At 36.0% G+C, this 17,319-nt stretch overlaps 1 protein-coding gene across 4 annotated transcripts in view; it reads right to left on the bottom strand.

Annotated features, from left to right (window-relative positions):
* Positions 1-17,319, bottom strand: part of KIF13A (kinesin family member 13A) — a 245,689-nt gene that overhangs the window by 2,845 nt on the left and 225,525 nt on the right. For 2 of the 4 annotated variants that reach the window (XM_020986811.2, XM_020986812.2), the window contains 4 exons: positions 16,475-16,580; positions 14,015-14,166; positions 13,373-13,477; positions 4,181-5,273 (listed from right to left, as the gene is read on the bottom strand). In XM_020986811.2, coding sequence (XP_020842470.1) covers positions 4,181-5,273; positions 13,373-13,477; positions 14,015-14,166; positions 16,475-16,580 — 1,456 coding nt within the window. The remainder of the gene's footprint in view (positions 1-4,180; positions 5,274-13,372; positions 13,478-14,014; positions 14,167-16,474; positions 16,581-17,319) is intronic. The other 2 variants (XM_020986813.2, XM_020986814.2) reach the window with 1 other exon arrangement.

The raw sequence follows: 17,319 nt of genomic DNA, 5'->3' as shown, positions 1-17,319 counted from the left end.
ATGTCCATTAGGTGCTGATAAGCTAAAACTAAACACATAATTAGGATATTTGCTGGGGTTGGAAGAATTTGAGTATGGAACCAAGATGATGAGAATCCTGTGCCTGTTCCACGGTGAGGAACAAAGAGATTTTGATCTTGAAGAAAAGGAAAATGGTAATGAAGTGATGGTCATGGAAAATTGTTGACAGCTAGGAGGGTTGTACAGTGTTTGAATATGTCAAAAGGATTAATGAGAGATGAGGGCAAAGCAAGGCTGAAGTCTTTGATACAAATGACCTGAGGGGCTTGGTTGATCGAAAACTTAATGTGAGTCCCCAGTGATATGGCAGCCACAAGAATTAATGTGATTTTAGGCTGCACTGATATAAATTTAATATGCAGGTAATAGTCTCGCTGCAGTCTGTATTCATTAGACCATATCTCAGGAAGGATCAGGACAGTGAAAGAACTAAAAACCATGTTACATGAGGATCAATATAAAAAGCTGGGGATATGTAGCCTGGAGAAAACTTGGGGGAAAGGATAGCGATTTTTACGTTATCCGAAGGGCTGTTATGGAAGTTTGTGTGTGTGTGTGTGTGTGTGTGTGTGTGTATTAACTATTTGCTAACCATTACATCTAATGGTGGTTTTTTCCCCCCTCAGCTCTTGTGTTTCTGCAACCAACAAAGTTGACCAGCTCTGTGAAGTGGATACTCTCTTTCCTCAGCTCTCATGACAGTGGTCTCTACTTGTCCCCAGCCCGCCATCTGTCTTGCTGCTCCTCAGTTTCATTTGCTGGATTGTCGATCTTCCCCTAAGCTACTCCTCTTCCAAATGTCTTTATTTCTATTGATGATATCATCATCCTTCTGGTCACTCAGATTCAAATCTAGAGAGTCATCTTTGATTCTTATTTCTCCCTAACCTCTCAGACTTAATTAATTGCCAGGTCACCTTGATTTTATCTCTACAACATTTCTTTCATTTGTTCCCTTCTCTTCACTTGCAAAGTTACTATCCTGGTTTGGGCCCTTATTACGTGACATCTCTGGATTACTGTATCTGATGGCTCCTCAGTGGACTCATGGCTGTGTCTCTACTCTCCCCAATACATCCTCCAATCAGCTATCAAAACAATCATCCTAATGAACAGGTTTGACCATATCATTCCCCTAATCAAGAATCTTCCCTGGCTCCTTATTGCCCCTAGGATAAAACACACACTCAGCTGATAACTGCCTTGCACCAGCCTACCTTTCCATATTTTTTCATATTACTAATCTTCACACACACACACACACACACACACACACACACACACACACACACACACACACTGTTCCAGACAGCTTGGCATGCTAACTGTTCCCTACATACCATTCTATCTCCTTTTTTTGTGCCTTTTCACAGGCTCATCTCCCTTGCCTGGAATGTTCTTCAAGATCAGGGTTTCTTGTTCAGTTTTTCTCTTTGTATCCCTTAATAAATGTTTGTGGTGCTTTATAAATATTCATTGAATTAAAGAGGCATTAAACTGATTCTGCTTAGCTCTAGAAGGGAGTAATAGCAATGGGTCAAAATTTTAGGAAGACAGATTTTTGGCAAACTATCAACCACTAAATAAGTATATAGATAACACAAAAAGAGATCAACTGTTTCAACAAAAATCATCAATTTTGTACTCAGTCTATCTGTGCTTCCAACATGTTGGACAACAATGGCGTCCAATGGAACTAAAAATGAAGAACTCCCTATTTGATATATAGCATGAGACAATGACTTTCTCTTTCTTTAGTGATATTAAAGCAGAGATTGGGTGATTCCTTTTGGGGGATACTGAAGATACCTAAACCAAGATGGTAGCATCACAGATCTTTAGAGGTGGAAGGAACCTTAGACATCATCTAAATGATACTCTACAGAAGAGCAATTGAGGCCCAGGGAGATTAAATGATTTGCCCAAGATTATAGAGATAGCAAATGACAGAGCCAGAATTTAACTGAGATCCTCTGACAACAAATACAGAATTCTTTCCAGTGTATCATACAGATATTTTGCTTTCGGTAGGGTTACAGACTAAATGAACTCTTAAGATCCTTTCAAACACTCACTTCTTGATTCCTTGTTTCTATGAATTTTAACTTTATAAAAAAGTTAGTAAGACTGATTCCACTTCTAGTTTTAGGTAAAGAGGAGAGAAACCTGTTCTTCCTTGTCTTATTAGAAGGCCTCATTATTTTGGAATCCTACACCTAGGGCTGGCCTCATTTATTCAACAAACATTGGCTGCCTAGTATGCTCAGGAAATGAGAAAGAATTAAGAAATAATCCCTATTCTCAAGGGCTTACAGTCTTGTATGTGTAAACAAGAAAGAAGAAACCAGAAATTTCCATTAATTGCTTTTTTGGTAAAGACACCGAATAAGTCCTTTAAAATGCTGATTTTGTGGTAGGGGAAAGAGTGGCACATTAAATAATCATCAGCCATTAATATCTTAACATGAATTAACCTTGAATCACATTGCTCCCCTGGTAAAAACCATCAGTGGTTCCCTCTGGAGAACAAAATTCAAATTCCATAGCATGGCAATCAAAGCTCTCTATGATAATATGGTCCCAACTTGTCTTTCCAGTTTTCTCTTTTATTACTCCCTTTCTACTCTATATTCCATTCAAACTGGTTTCTTCACTATTCTCTGAACACATTCTATACTTTCCTATGCCCTTTTGCTTCTGCTGTTTCTTTTGTCTGGAACACTCTGTCCCTACACCTCAGTTTGTTGAAACTCTACCCATCCTTCGAGACCACACACAAATGCCCCTTCTTCCACAAAATATTTCAGGATTCCTTCAGTTTAATATAATCTCTCCCTTCTCTGAATTCTCATAACACTATTAAGGCACTGATCAACTTCTAATTTGCATTATAGTTATTTGTGTACTTGTTTTAGCTTTTTTATTAAATTAAAGATTCCTCAAAGGCAGGGACTATGCCTTGCTTATTTTTGTAACCCTAAAGAACCTATAGTATAACACTCTTTTGTACCCAATACATATTCAATAGATATTTATTGAGTAGAATTATCCTATCGAATTGATTAACCAATCACTTGGCAAGAGAATGGAAAACAGATGTCTGTCTGTTCTAAAGGAGGAGACAAAGCTGGAAAAATTTTGGAGCAAAGAGACAGGAAACTGCCTAGAAAATGTTAAAAATAAATAAATAAAAAAGACTCTAGGTAGTCAGAAAGCAATATGAAGGCACCAAGCACCTGGACTACGGATTCAGGTCAAGACAGATGAAGCAGCAAAGAAGATAATAATAGTTCACACCTATTTAGCACTTTAAGATTTGTGGAAGATTTTCCATCAACAGCTCTATAAGGTTGGTAAAACAAGTATTTTCATTTTACAGATGAAGAAACTGAGGTTCATGAAGGTTAAGTGACTTCTTTAAGGTGAGATATTTAAAGTCTGAACAGGACCTGAACCCAAGCATCCTAACTCAAAGAAAATTGCTCTTTCCACTATGCGATAACTGGCTGTCAAAGATGAATTTTGATTGGTTCACAGTTCTGTCTGCAATGAGCCTTGGTTCTATGGTTTTCTATTCCACACTCTCCTTTCCTAGGTCAGATACTGAACAGGTTAAAAGATCGTGAATAACCTTCACATACTCCTTTCCTCAACTCACAACTTCAAATTCTAGCTGTTTCAGTTTAGGAAAATTAACTTGACATGATAATATTTTAGTAACAGTACTTTTAAATGATATGTTCTCTCTTCTTGAACCCCCTCCCCAAATCCCTAGACAGCCTTTCTCTGCTTCAACAGACCTGAGTTCCTTGTTAATGGGACTGCAGATGAAAGCAGCAGCAAGTGAAATAGAAAGAATTGGAAGGCTTTTTTTTGCAAGTAAAGTATGACACTCAAAGGTTTTTTATTTTTTTAAATGGATAATTAGCTATTTTCATTAGGAATGACAGTAAATTCTACTCCTTCATAAAATTAAAAATAATTAGAATATTAAACAAAATTTTCTAATTTAATTTCCCATGTGCAAAATGTATAGGCATCTGTTACTTCTACCAGTAAAACAGCTAAAATATTCTGTATCATGCATTTATGATACATGTGGAACACCTCAGAGCAGAAAATAACATCTGAAACCCATATATCATTGAGTATTTCTTACCCATTTGAACATTTAATTCAACGCCAACCCATGTGCCAGCTAAGAAATCCACTGGTCCAATGTATCTCACGATTCCAGTCTTGTTACCAAAGCAGACTTGCTCTCCCACCATCATCCAGCTAGGCAGGGTATAGATCTGCTCTGTAGAAAGACAATCTTCCCCATCAGAGACATCTAAATGATTCTTTCTCAGCAAGTCTTCATGGTGGGAGGTGTCAGGGTCTGCTTGACAATGAGCATCCTCTTTTGTTAACTCTGAACACAAAGGACTCACTGTGGAGTTTAACAATTGATCACTCTCTGACTCAGACTCTGGTTGGCCAAGATTTTGTAACCAATCCGCGTTACTCTTGGTGTCAGTTTTACTTGGTAGATTCTTTTTCACACTTGAAAGATCTCCAACAGGTGAGAGTTGGGGCTCTGATATACCATCAAAATCTTTCCCATCTGAGACACCCATGAACTCTGTGAAAGAATGGTCTTCAACAATATCTGACATGTGCTCTATGGTCACTTCCCTAGTAGAGAATCCCACAGGTGTTCGATTGTTTTTGTTGCAGCAGGGGTCTATTCCTGAACATGATCCAGTCCTACAGAGCTCTTTGGAACTTTTCTTAATGGTATTTTGGGATAGTGGACTCCCTTTGACTAAGGCACTGTTTTCTTTGAGTGTCACTGTGCTTATTTCATCCTTTGCCAAGTCTCCCTCTGGCTCTGCCAACTCTTTGTTGGAAGAAGGTCTGAAATCATGCACAAGTGAAGGTCCTGAATGCTCACTGCTGTCCAAATCCTTCATCTGATTGGCTAGCTGATCTGTGCTATCACTAGAAGGTACGGTTATGTCAGATAGAGTAGCATTAGAGGCACTGTGGGAAAAATAACCACTAGTAATACTGCTAGTGGTAGGGCTACGTGATACCTCTTTTTCCAAGACCCGGGAGTTCAAGAAATCAACTTTAGAAGAAAACCACTCCCTGTTCTCCAGGCTAGCATTGTAAACACTGAAGTCTGCAAACTCCACTGGTACATAAGGCTGTGAGCTTACTAGCTTTTTGCTAATAGTCTCCAGTTCATGTTCTTCTTCCTCAGAGTCCTATGGGGAAAAGGCAAAAATTAGTAGTTATCTCCTTATAATACTCTAATTGAGACAAATTAAAATATTTCATATTTGGCTTCATTTATATTTTAAATTTCCCCCTTCTTTATTTTTAATTTTAAAAGAAGTAACATCTCATATGTATTATTTGGTGTCCATTATGACACTGAGGGCACTGTCATAGATCCTTTAATAGAAATTGCCTACCTACTAAGGTTTTATATTTCTCCTCTACTCTCCCAACACTACTGCTGTACCCTTTTATTCAGTTGGTTTAGCAGTCTGAATGTAATTGAACAGAGTGGGTTTCAATTATGTACTTCTAATTAACAGTCTGATTTGTCGTACTTTTCCTTTCTAAATCAAATAAGCAAAGAGATGGAGGGAGGTTGAGCAAGGCTATATCTTTTTTGTTCTTATAATACTAACAAGTGAAGAAGGAATAACAAAAGAATGTGTGAAAAGCACTTAGAGCTGCTTTGTAGAAGGGCAAAGCAATAAAAGCAAAGACTGGGACAGCACAAGGGAGATGAAGTCCGGGTCAGCATTTGGAACATCTGGATGCATTATTATTCTAAACATTTCCAAAGCCAAATACAGAAAGTTTTATAGCTGTAAAAATTAATGTAAACAATAAATCTTATGGCTATATTATATTCATCTAGGCTTTCCAACAGGGTTAGGATGGAGAGTTCTATCAGGCAGGAAGACACACCAAAAATTTAACAAGAAATGCCATATTTTCTTTAGCTTATAAACTAACCCAAAAAATATTATCATGTTTCTAATCCTCGCTCTCCAAATCTAATCCTGTCCACATCATTGCTTCTTCTACTACTTTACTAAGTCCTATATTAATAAAGTATTGATTCTTTTGGTTGTTACCTTTAATCAAAAATATTTAGAAAATCATATTTGGACCAATTAGAAAAAAAATCTTAAAACATATTATGCCAGTTAGACTGGACTATAACTAGCTGTATATTGTTGCCAACAGGTAAAATGCAACAATTAAAGATCTAAATATATTCATTAAAGACTAACAATATTCTCAAAGTCAGTGACCAAACTAAATGTTCATTAATGATAGTAAATGAAAACATGAATGAAAATATTTCAATAAAATTATAAAGGAAAAAATAAAAGTCCATGTTAGGATGTGAAGACCAGTATTGCCTATGACTTAGTAAAAATCATTTGTTAGAATGCATCAAAGACAAACACTACCTACTATATGTACTTTTAGCATTGAATAAAAATAAATAAATGGTCTTGGTACTTGAGCATTCCTAACAACTTCAGAAATACTAATGAAAAACCAATGATGAAGTTTCCTATATTTTCATTCAAGTCAGTAGAACCAATTCTTGGGATAGGTAATAATAATGATAAGAATAAGAATAAGAATAATAAGCATTTATAGAGTTAAGGTTTGCAAAGTGTTTTGCAAATATCTTATTTGATCTTCATAAGAGCTATGAAAGATAGGTGCTATTATTATTCCCATTTTACAGATTAGGGAATTTAGGTATACAGAAGTCAAGTGACTTGCTCAGGGTCACATAGCTAGTAAGTCTCAGAGACTGGATTTGAACTCAAGCCTTTTCGTCTCCAGGCCCAGTACTCTATTCACTGTGCCTCTTAGACAACATAGACAGCTGCCTAGGCAATAATACAAAAGGCAGCTTTGTGAGGGGCACTTCTTAATATTATTTTTCAATTTATACAAATATTTTATTTTTAATTTATGGAATAAAAAAAGCATTTCCATAGCACAGCATAATAAAAAAGATGATTGCACATGAAACTGCAAATCTACTATGTACAACCTGCTATCATTTTAAATATATAATAAAGTTATTATGTAATTTTTTTCTTCCCTTCCCCCAACCCCTGACCTACAGATGGCTGCCAGTAGGTATATATATAATACAAATAAGTATATGTGCAATACAAATATTTTTAATGACAGAAAATTACCTTCAGGATCAATTATAAAGTTTTTTTTGACATACAAAGCTCTTTGCCTTTCTGATCTTCTTATATTAAACTCCCTTCCATAAGCTCTATGATCTAGCAATACTGGTCCACCCAACATTCCATCTCCTGTCTTCATGTCTTTGCCTCATATACCTGGAATGCTCTTCCTCCTCACGTGTATCTCTTAGAATGCTGGCTTCATTCAATATTCAGCTTAAGCACCACCTTCTCTAGAAGTCCTTTCCTGGTTCCTCCCAGAAGCTTCCCTTAGTAAGACAGGCTTCCATCTACACTATCTTATACATATTTATTTATTTACACGTTTTTCTCCCCTACTGAGTTTAGCATAGGATCTAGTATATACTAAACTCTTTGTAAATGTGCTTAGCACAGTGCTAGGCAGGGCTAGGTACTAGATTGGTGCAGAAAAATGTTTATTGATTGACTGAAATACTTATTGATTCATTGTGTTTATTCAAGATTGAGTATCTTGACGAGGTCTCACTGTGTTTATTCAAGATGAATATCAACCTAGTGGGATACACCCAGTTAGGAAAACAAACAAGTAGGAAAACGCTTACATTTGATCAAGGATTCTCTTTGTCTTTCAAATGCTGTCTAATTCAAAGGAGGTCATAGGAACTTTTTATAATGTTTAGTTGTATTTTGTGTGTGGAAAGAAAAAACCCAAGAAATTCAGCCAAGCATATATAGTAAGAATAGATCAGATAACTGTCGAAGATGATACTTGCAAAGTACATTCATTTTAATGATATAATCAATTGCTATTCAGCTATTAAAGCAACAATAATAATGATGATAATATAACTAGCACTTGTATAATGCTTAAATGTTTGTTAATATGCTTTATAAATATTATTTTTTCATCCTTACTATAATCCTGGAAGGTAAGTGCCCTTATTATTAATTAATATTAATTAATTAATATTAATATAAATTAATAATGAAACAGAGGTAGAAAGAAGTTAATCAATTTGCCTAGGGTTATGGAGCTGATAAGTAGCTCAGGTCATATTCTGTCAGATCTTCCTGATTCTAGGTCTAGCAACTTTAGCAAGACCATGTTCACTTTGACATAGCCTTTGCTCTTTAGTCCACTGTATATCCTGAAAGTATAAGAAAATAAAAGCAACTCGATTCTCTTGCACCCAATCCTTCCCATAGACAAAAAGTCTTCTCTTAGGCTGACTGGATCCTTTTTTGTGGATAACTAGCTACTGAAATGGGTTTGCAAAGTGCTCTCTATATGTAAAATTATTTTTAAACATTATTAAATTTGTAGTTGTATATGTATTAATAATATGTTTAGCTTATATATTGATTTATGCATATATGTGTGTGTATATGTAATATAGGCAATATTTCAAGGAATTCTTTTTCCCATTTCTAAATTAAAAAAATTTTTTGACTTTTTGTGCTGTTACTGCCACAACTTTAACTGAAATAAATTACTCTTTTAAGAGATAAATTGTGCTCATACTTTTGGTGGAAGGCTAGGGGGAGGAAGTAAAATTTTCAGACTTACCAAAAGCTGTGGCTTAGTCAGATTAAGATATTAATATAATTTTCTTCTCATTTGTTATTCAGTAGAACTATGCAGCCAAATTGTGAGTGTAATTATTTAGAGATTGAAAATGCAATATGCTTTCCAGAGTCTAGTCCCCAAGACTACATGAAGCTTGCATTTATCAACTAATGAACATTTAGTACATACAAAATCCTTTCTAGACAGAAGGTGGCTATTCAGAAGTGAAATTACATTCCATCTGATAACTGTTCTCTCATATCTCATAAGACACTTACCTATAAGAACAGTTTTCTCTCTCACTTTATACTTACTATTCATTTGAATGTAAAGTATTACAAAGATTTAAAACAATGGACTAATATCCGCATTCTGTTTAACAACTATCAGTAGCAATTGCTTTGGATAAGACCTAGTAATGTAAAACCAGGATTTCATTTCTACCTTACCCTAGAAACCATCTCTGATTTCTGAAATAATACTACCAAATAAGAATAGTTGTAGGTTTGTGTGTGTGTGTGTGTGTTGCATGTGTTTTTCAATGTTGTAGGGGGAGGGAGGAAAAGGAAAAAAAGCTATCAGATAATTTTGCCACACGTTTTATAGATTTTGCAAATTACGTTCAACAAACAACACTGAATTTTAAATTGTTTACTTCCGGTTGCATTTTTTTGTTTGTTTAGTCAGGACCTGTAATTTCCCTGATCTTTGGGAACATCCTCTATTAATATAAATAGGTAACTGTTAGGTGTTGGAGACTTGCCTGAGACATTGAGAATTTAAATGATCTTAATTTAGAGTCTCCAGGTTGCTTTTCTGTCCAGTTTAAGTTGTACCAGTTGACAATCCCTTGGGCTCAGAATTGCTGCTTTAATCAATAACTAAAAAGTTACTCCTTGAAACTCAAAGAAACCAAACTTATGGGTGAGCACTGAACATAAAAGTTGCTTTCTTATTGGAGATCGGCTCTCCCTAAGACTAAGAAAAGTATTCACTATTATTCTAAAACTTTTACTTAGCCTTCTTTTTTGGGCCTTTATCCTGGTCTTGCCCATTATCAATCAAATGAGATAATATTTGTAAAAAGCTCTTAGCATAGTGCTTGGCACATAGGGGGTACTATATAAATACTTATTCCCTTCTCTTCCATTTCCTCTTTGCCCCTTCTCATGAAATGTGAGTATCCTCTAATGATCTATCCTGGGCCCTCTTTCTCCCTTTCTATACTATTTCATTTAGTGATCTCATCAGCTTCCATGGATTCAATTACCATTTTTAAGCAGACTATTCTCAGATCTCTTTATCCAGCCCTAATCTCTCTCCTGACTTCTAGTTTCATATCATCAGCTGTCTATTGGATATCTTGAAATAAATGTATCATAGACATCTTGAACTTAATGTTCCAAAAATGAAATTTTTCCTCTCAAATCCTCCCCTCTACTAACTTAAGGTGAGTAATAAAATAACTGAAATAATTCTTCACTAATCCTACCATCATTCTACACTCCTTGGCCAACTGCCACTGTAGGAACTCAGTGGTTTGCCAACACAGGAAGCATTGACAGTAATGAGGAGCTGTCCACAGCTGAAATTCAGTCAGATCGAGAGGAAGCTAGTCACAAATCCTAGGGCCTGAAACAAGGGAAACATGATCCTCCTCCTGAGTGGATCAAAGAATATCTTTGGATGATTTCAAACTAATCTGAATACAAGGTTCCTTACAATCCTGGGGTGATTCTTAACCATGCTTGCCAGTTCATCTCTCTGGATTGTGATATTCTTGCACTGCCAAGACACACACACACAGACACACACACACACACACACACACACACACACACACCCCTTTCCCTCCTTCCCCCCCTTCTCGCTGCCCCTCCCCCCAGCCCCTGCCCCCTCTCTCTCCCTCTCTCCTTCTGCCTCTTACCTACTTTCCACAAGATGATCACTGATGCTTGGCTATGTATGACTACTGTTGATGCTCCCCCTTGTACTCTTCACAGAAGGAACTGGCCACAGTCCCTAACTAATTATGCCTCCTGATTCATTTCTCAGAAACACAAGGGTAATAGTACATGTTTGTTGCTTAGTCTCTCTAGCAAAAGTTTATCTAAAATGTTTAATTTTAGATAATTAGATAATTTTTAGATAAATAAAGGGAAAACCTACACCAGTGATATCATACATATCTAAAGTAATGAAGTTTTATATCTCTAATAAGAGTTTTAAGCTGCCTAATCATCAGTTTGGGTTTTGGGGATAGAGAAGAAATAGAAGAAAATGTAGATTCATATCCACCTCAAAATATCAGGGACAGAAAGGAAACTTTAATTAAAAAAAATGATCACAAACCTTCCACATCACCTCAAACATTATGCAGATATTGTTATTTTATTGGCATTATGTCTTCATCTAAAACCTAGGGAAAATTTGAGCACAGATATAATCTGAAAAACTATGCATTATACAACCTCCTGAGAGCAGAACACTGCCCAGTGTTCCAATTTGCTGCCTACCAGGCACTCTTCCCTCTGCCCCAAATTTCTGCCTTTCAATAATGCTTCTCTTCCTCCAAGGCTCAGTATCATCTCTTCTGGAAAAGTCTTTATGGAATCTTTCTAGTATTCTCCTCCTCTTCAAATTTCCTTATATCATTCTGTGGGTACATATATCTTTTGTTCTTATCTCTTACCACTTCATACTTATCTATGATAATGTGTAAATACACATTAGTAGTAGAACAGTAAACTTCTTGAAGAGCTATTATTTTAAACTTTGTATCCCAAGTGCCTAACAGCACCTTGTATATAATCTATGCACTTAAAAATGCTTTTTGAATAAATGAGCTAATATGGAATTTTCACTTAAAGGATGCTCCTAGATTTCAGTAATAAAAATATTGCTACTAAAATATGAATTTATTCATATCATGAAGGATTGGACTAGATAATTTCTAATGTCCTTTCCAGCCATGAATCTATGATATCATGATTATTAAATAGTGTACATAGAGAAAAATATTCCTTTGGCTTTCTGCACTGAAGTCTTTTAACACTACTAGATTTCTTATCATTTGATAGCTGGAGGCCCTACCTTTATTTTATCACATTAAAGAGGGAGTAGAGAATATCAAGGAAGAAAAACACAATTTGAAAACTGAAAAATACACAGCCTGGTAAAAACCCTGTAAACTAATGCCTATAAAGAAGCACATGGCAGGATCTCTTAATGACTCATTATTATTTCAGCCAATATTTATTTTTAAAATTGGTTTAAATTTAGTGCCTGTGTGCCATGGTGATAGGTATAACATAAATAAATAGACTGATTAAATCCATCTTGGAACCACAGAAAGAGAAAAAAAATTAGTCTGTCAGCCACTTGGCTCATGCTCCTGCCCTAGAGAGGAGTCAGTTTTAAGGGACATACCAGAGTACTAACAGATTTGGGAGATAAGGGAAGAGAATTAAGGCCAAGTACTCTTGGCACTCCTCTGCACTAGGAAAGTTACGTGGTAACTGGGGGAGGGAGAAGAGTGTGGATTTCCCTGGAGCAGAATGTGGGGCTGGAAAGATCACCTCCTGAGATCTTTCTGGAGTGGGGGAGGGGGAGTGGGATACATGTCTGCATAAAGGATCAGTTAGTTTTCACACAACATGCATGAGCAGCTTGGAATTGTTAAAATATTTCACCCCAATTAAGGTGAGGAACTAATATGTGTAGTAGAGTTGAAGAAATTAATTCTTCATTATTTCTGAGTACAAACAACATAAAAATTTGCAAATGTAAACACCACAAAGCCAAGACCCACTAGAGCTGGTTAAACTTTATTCAGAATCTGGGAAGCCACCCCAGCTAGGTCCCTACCTTGAGACAAAATTGAACTTTTCTTTGTTGCATATAGGCAGGAAAATTCTAGGCTACATGGGGTATTTAAAAGAGTCTCCCAGGTAGGGAATTTGCAAACCAAGTTTCTGGGCTTGTAGTTTCTAGGGTTATGTGGTTAAAGTATGGAAAAACCTTTCCTGAAAACAGCTGGCACCAAGGGGTACAAAATGTATTTTGACAGCAACTCAAAAAAGGTCACCTGCCTTACAGAGATGAAGATAATGGAATGATGGCAGGGATGGATTACAGTACAGCTGTGAACTGCAAAACAAATCTGGCAAGAGCATCAGGCAAAACAAAAAGCTTTCAGACATACTCCCAGCTCAATGCAGAGTTACTTACTCCAAGTGAGCTCAACTCTTCTATGAAGATTAACTTCAGAATCTGAGCAATATGTACAGACACATTAGAAAAATTTCAACATTAGTTAATTCATGCTGTCTGTTTTATGAATTAAAGTCCAGGATCACTTAAAACGTCTTTTTCTCTCTGCATAACACTCAGAACAACAAAAAGAAAACGATAGCTCATATTCATGCAAAAGAATATTGTCAATATTCAAAATAAAAAAGGAAACACTCAATGCAAATCATTTTTTTTTCTATTGCACTTGCATAATTGCCCGTGAAAGGGCCTTAAACCCACCACCAGGCATTATGACAGAAACTGATCCAGAACTTACAATCTTCTCCTCACGTATTCTATTGTTTTCTACTGGCAGGTTGTTGCCATTACTTCCTGAGGGTACAACACAGCCAGCCTTATGTACCTGAGGTGAGGGCATGCTCTGCAAAGGTTAAGACACACAAACACATCACACACAGAAGACACCAATGGGTTGAATACATATTAAATCATGCAAGTTAGAAAAGCAATGCTGAAGTTTTCATTAAAAATGAGTCGTGCAGCAGCTGATTAGCATGGTCTGAGTTGAGACATGGATGGAGTTTCACAAGACCTTCAAATGGAATTTTTAGCATCAATTTAGATGCAATAATGCCAAAGTATTAAAAAAAATGCTTTCATGATTCAAAGAACATCCAAGGGACATGTCTCTCTCATTTGAAGTGATATTTTATAATATAATTAATGAGAAAGGCAATCAATACCAATTACCTTCCCCCTCCAAAAAAACCCCCAAACTAACCAATCAAAAACTGCCACCAAGACCTCACACATGTGACAGAATAGGATTGGTGGGGTGCTATTCCATTCATGTACACACATTAAGTACTGCTTATTGATTAGTACAAATTTCCACCTACTTTTTAAATAGCAAAAGTCTGGTTTTTTTGGGTCAATGAAGAAAATGTGAAATATTTACCTCCTGGCTGAGAAGAGGTCTGGTTTCCAAAGGTGTCTTTTTCTTATGTTCTTCCTTTACGGGCATGAGAGGTTTGAAAAACTTTGGTGGCTGAGGAGAAAATGCTTTAAAGGGACTGACTGTTAAGGCATGAGGATTCTCTGAAGCACAACCTAGGGAAAAGCAGAATATATGAGGTAATAATTACTATGGAGACATACTAAACACACTCCTTTCCCCCTTCTCTTTTATCTATTATCCATCTATCTATCTATCTATCTATCTATCTATCTATCTATCTATCTATCTATCTATCTATCTATCTATCTATTTATTTTTGTTGAGGCAATTGGGGTTAAGTGACTTGCCCAGAATCACACAGCTAGTAAGTATTATGTGTCTGAGTCTGGATTTGAACTCAGGTCCTCCTGACTCCAGGGCCAGTGCTCTATCCACTGCGCCACCTAGCTGCCACCTCTCTGTCCCCTCCCCCTTCTCTTTTGGAAACACTGATCCTCCTCAGAAATGATTCAGCAGTGACCAGGTTAAGGACAAGAATACTCTTTGGTAGTTCAATTAAATATCCCTTTACTCATCTATGTCCATTTTGAAACGACTCTCCAGAGGGGAGCAATTAACCAAAGGAAGCATTTCTTCTTTTTGAGTATGGAGAGGTGACACTTGTTTTACATGCTGTACCTTACCTTGGTTTTTCCAGGAAGGCTTTAAGGATATACATCTAATGTTAACATTTCTATAGTGATCATTGGTGAAAATTCCCAAATTGAACCCTGTAACTGTTAAATTTCATTGTTGAATTTTGTTTTTGGGTTACTACAAATGGTAAGCAGAGAAGGTTTAGGTCAGAGAGATTTTTAACTACCTAAGGGAAACCTTGTCATTTGGATTTCTCGTTCTCTAAGCAGAGATGCCAGACCTAGATAATTAATTAATTAATTTCAGGCAGACTTCTGTAAGAAGTTCGGAATACTGAGGTTTGTTTTTTCCCCCTATATCATGGCACTATTTCATCAATATACTATAAGAAACTAGAGTGAATATGTTATATATAAGAAAGACTTCTGGTTAACCAAGAAATGAATTTGCTAATAATTGGATGGCAATAAAGATATATTTAGCTAAGCACACAGATAATTTATGGAATCACTTTCTGTTCCTAAAAGATTGCTTGATGTACAAGATAATCAGAAACCAATACAACCATAACCCATCCTTCAGGGTATGATTCAAGTCTTACCTTTTTCTATGAATCCTTTCTAATTACTTTGGCCCATACTGATCTCTCTGTTCTCTGTCCCTTCATAATGCTGATTATTTGTATTACTCATCTTGGTAATTCATATATTGCCTTGTACTTTAACTTAATTGCTCTTGTGCGTGCCCACTGTCTCTAATTAGACTGTAAGCACCAAGAGATTAGGGGCTGTGTTTTACCTGGGTTTTAAAAAATTTTTGATCTCCCTACTATTGCCAAGCAGAGTGCTGCATGCATAGAAAGTGGTCAATAAATACTTGTTGAATGATCAAATGAATAAATAACGAGTTAATTCTCTCCTTCTAATCCCTACACTGCAAACAAATAAGGAAGAAAAGCTTTTACTTTTAGCCATATATTCTTATTTCTCATTCTCTTTACCATTCCTTTCTTTCATTTGGTGCTTCTCCTTCCCAATTCCATGGTATTGGGGCTCATTTAAAGAGCTAATATTATAGCTCTCTAAGGTCTGCAAAGCTTTTTACATGTTATTTCATTTGATTCTCACAACAACCTTGCAAGGTAGGTATTGTTGTTATCTTCATTTTACAGATACTGAAACTGAGGCTTAGGCAGCTTAAATGACTTGTCCGAGGCCACACAGATAGAAAGTGTCTTAGGCAGGATTTGAACTCAAGTCTTCCTGACTCCAGGTCCCAATCTCTATCCATGGAACCACATAGCTACTCAAATGTAAGCTTACTTCAAAGTAGTCTTTTTGTAAGGTTGCATGTTAAGATCTTTTTAAGTGAAATTTATGATATTTTTATGCTGTCAAAGTACCATAATAATTCTTGAAAAGAAATGGTATTGGAGATATTTGCATCTTTTTTTTTAATGCTTTATCCAATGATGCTTTTGGAAGGGTTTTTTGGGAATTCCCTTCAGAGCACTTGAATATGCTCAACAGTGGTACATTTTCATCCTTTTAAGCTGAGAGTTGCTGTAAAAGTGTTGACATGAGTTTCATTTTGTGATTTACAAACTGTTACGTTATTAGTAATGAAAAGTAAAATGCTTTACAAATTCAAATTTGTATTATTAAGATTCTACACTAGACCTCTTTAGTATAAAGAAATCAAATAAAATTTTAAAAATCCCTCATTTCATATTCCTTAGCCCATAATAATTATGTATAACCAGGAAAATAATTCTCTTCGTGCTTTTCAAAAGCAGCAATAAATAAATATCTAAAGTAATCATACCTTCTTTAATCCTTCGAGGAGAATCCCTGGGTAAAGTACCGTAACATGATACATCTTGGTAACTGGAACTACAGTCTGACATATCTAAATGACTTTCTGACCAACCCTATGAAGAAAGCAGGAGTCATCCAGATCAAAAACAGGGAATAGATTAAAGATTTGCTAGTTCAAACTGATATCACGGTGTTAGTAACAAAGGGAAAAGAGCTGTCTTCATCATATAAACGTACTTAGCTTCATCTGACTTTCAGGAAACATGGTTGCTTATAAAAAGTCCTAGAGTGTAACTTCTTTGAGGGCATGGTCCCTAAGTCATCCATGTAAGTTTGGTGGTACCTCTTTGCTTTGCTTCTGATAGATGCTCAATAAAGATGTATTTAATGAATGAATCATCCTTAATTTTTAAAATCCCTACATTCAAATAATTTTCATTTTCCTTTACTAGCTATAATACACATTTGTTCACAAACACATTCAGCTACAATACAATTTAATTTATGGAGTTTTATTCTGAAGATCTGCAGTTGGAAAACAGAAGAATAAAAAGGCTAATTGACTGACTTATAATTGTCCTATTAAGTTCACAGTAGAGAAGTGGGTGATTCCTAACCTGATTCTGAGTCCTAATTCCTTATATTTTATGCCAGACTAGACTTATTGGCAAAGTGATTTTTCTAAAGGTCTGACTATATCAGTCCTCCGATCAATAAACTCCAGTGGCTCCCTATTTCCTGAAGAACAAAATATAAACCCCTCTGCTTGGCAATTAAATCCCTTCACAACTTGGCCCAACCTACCTCTCCAGACTTACTGTACATCACTGCCCTTTACACCCGCTACAGGCT

Source organism: Phascolarctos cinereus, unplaced genomic scaffold (genome assembly GCF_003287225.1).
Source record: "Phascolarctos cinereus isolate Bilbo 61053 unplaced genomic scaffold, phaCin_HiC Scaffold_4;HRSCAF=312, whole genome shotgun sequence".
In the NCBI taxonomy this organism is placed as follows: Eukaryota; Metazoa; Chordata; class Mammalia; order Diprotodontia; family Phascolarctidae; genus Phascolarctos; species Phascolarctos cinereus.
The sequence above is the reverse complement of the archived record's forward strand: the minus strand, read 5'-3'. Positions and strand labels throughout refer to the sequence as shown.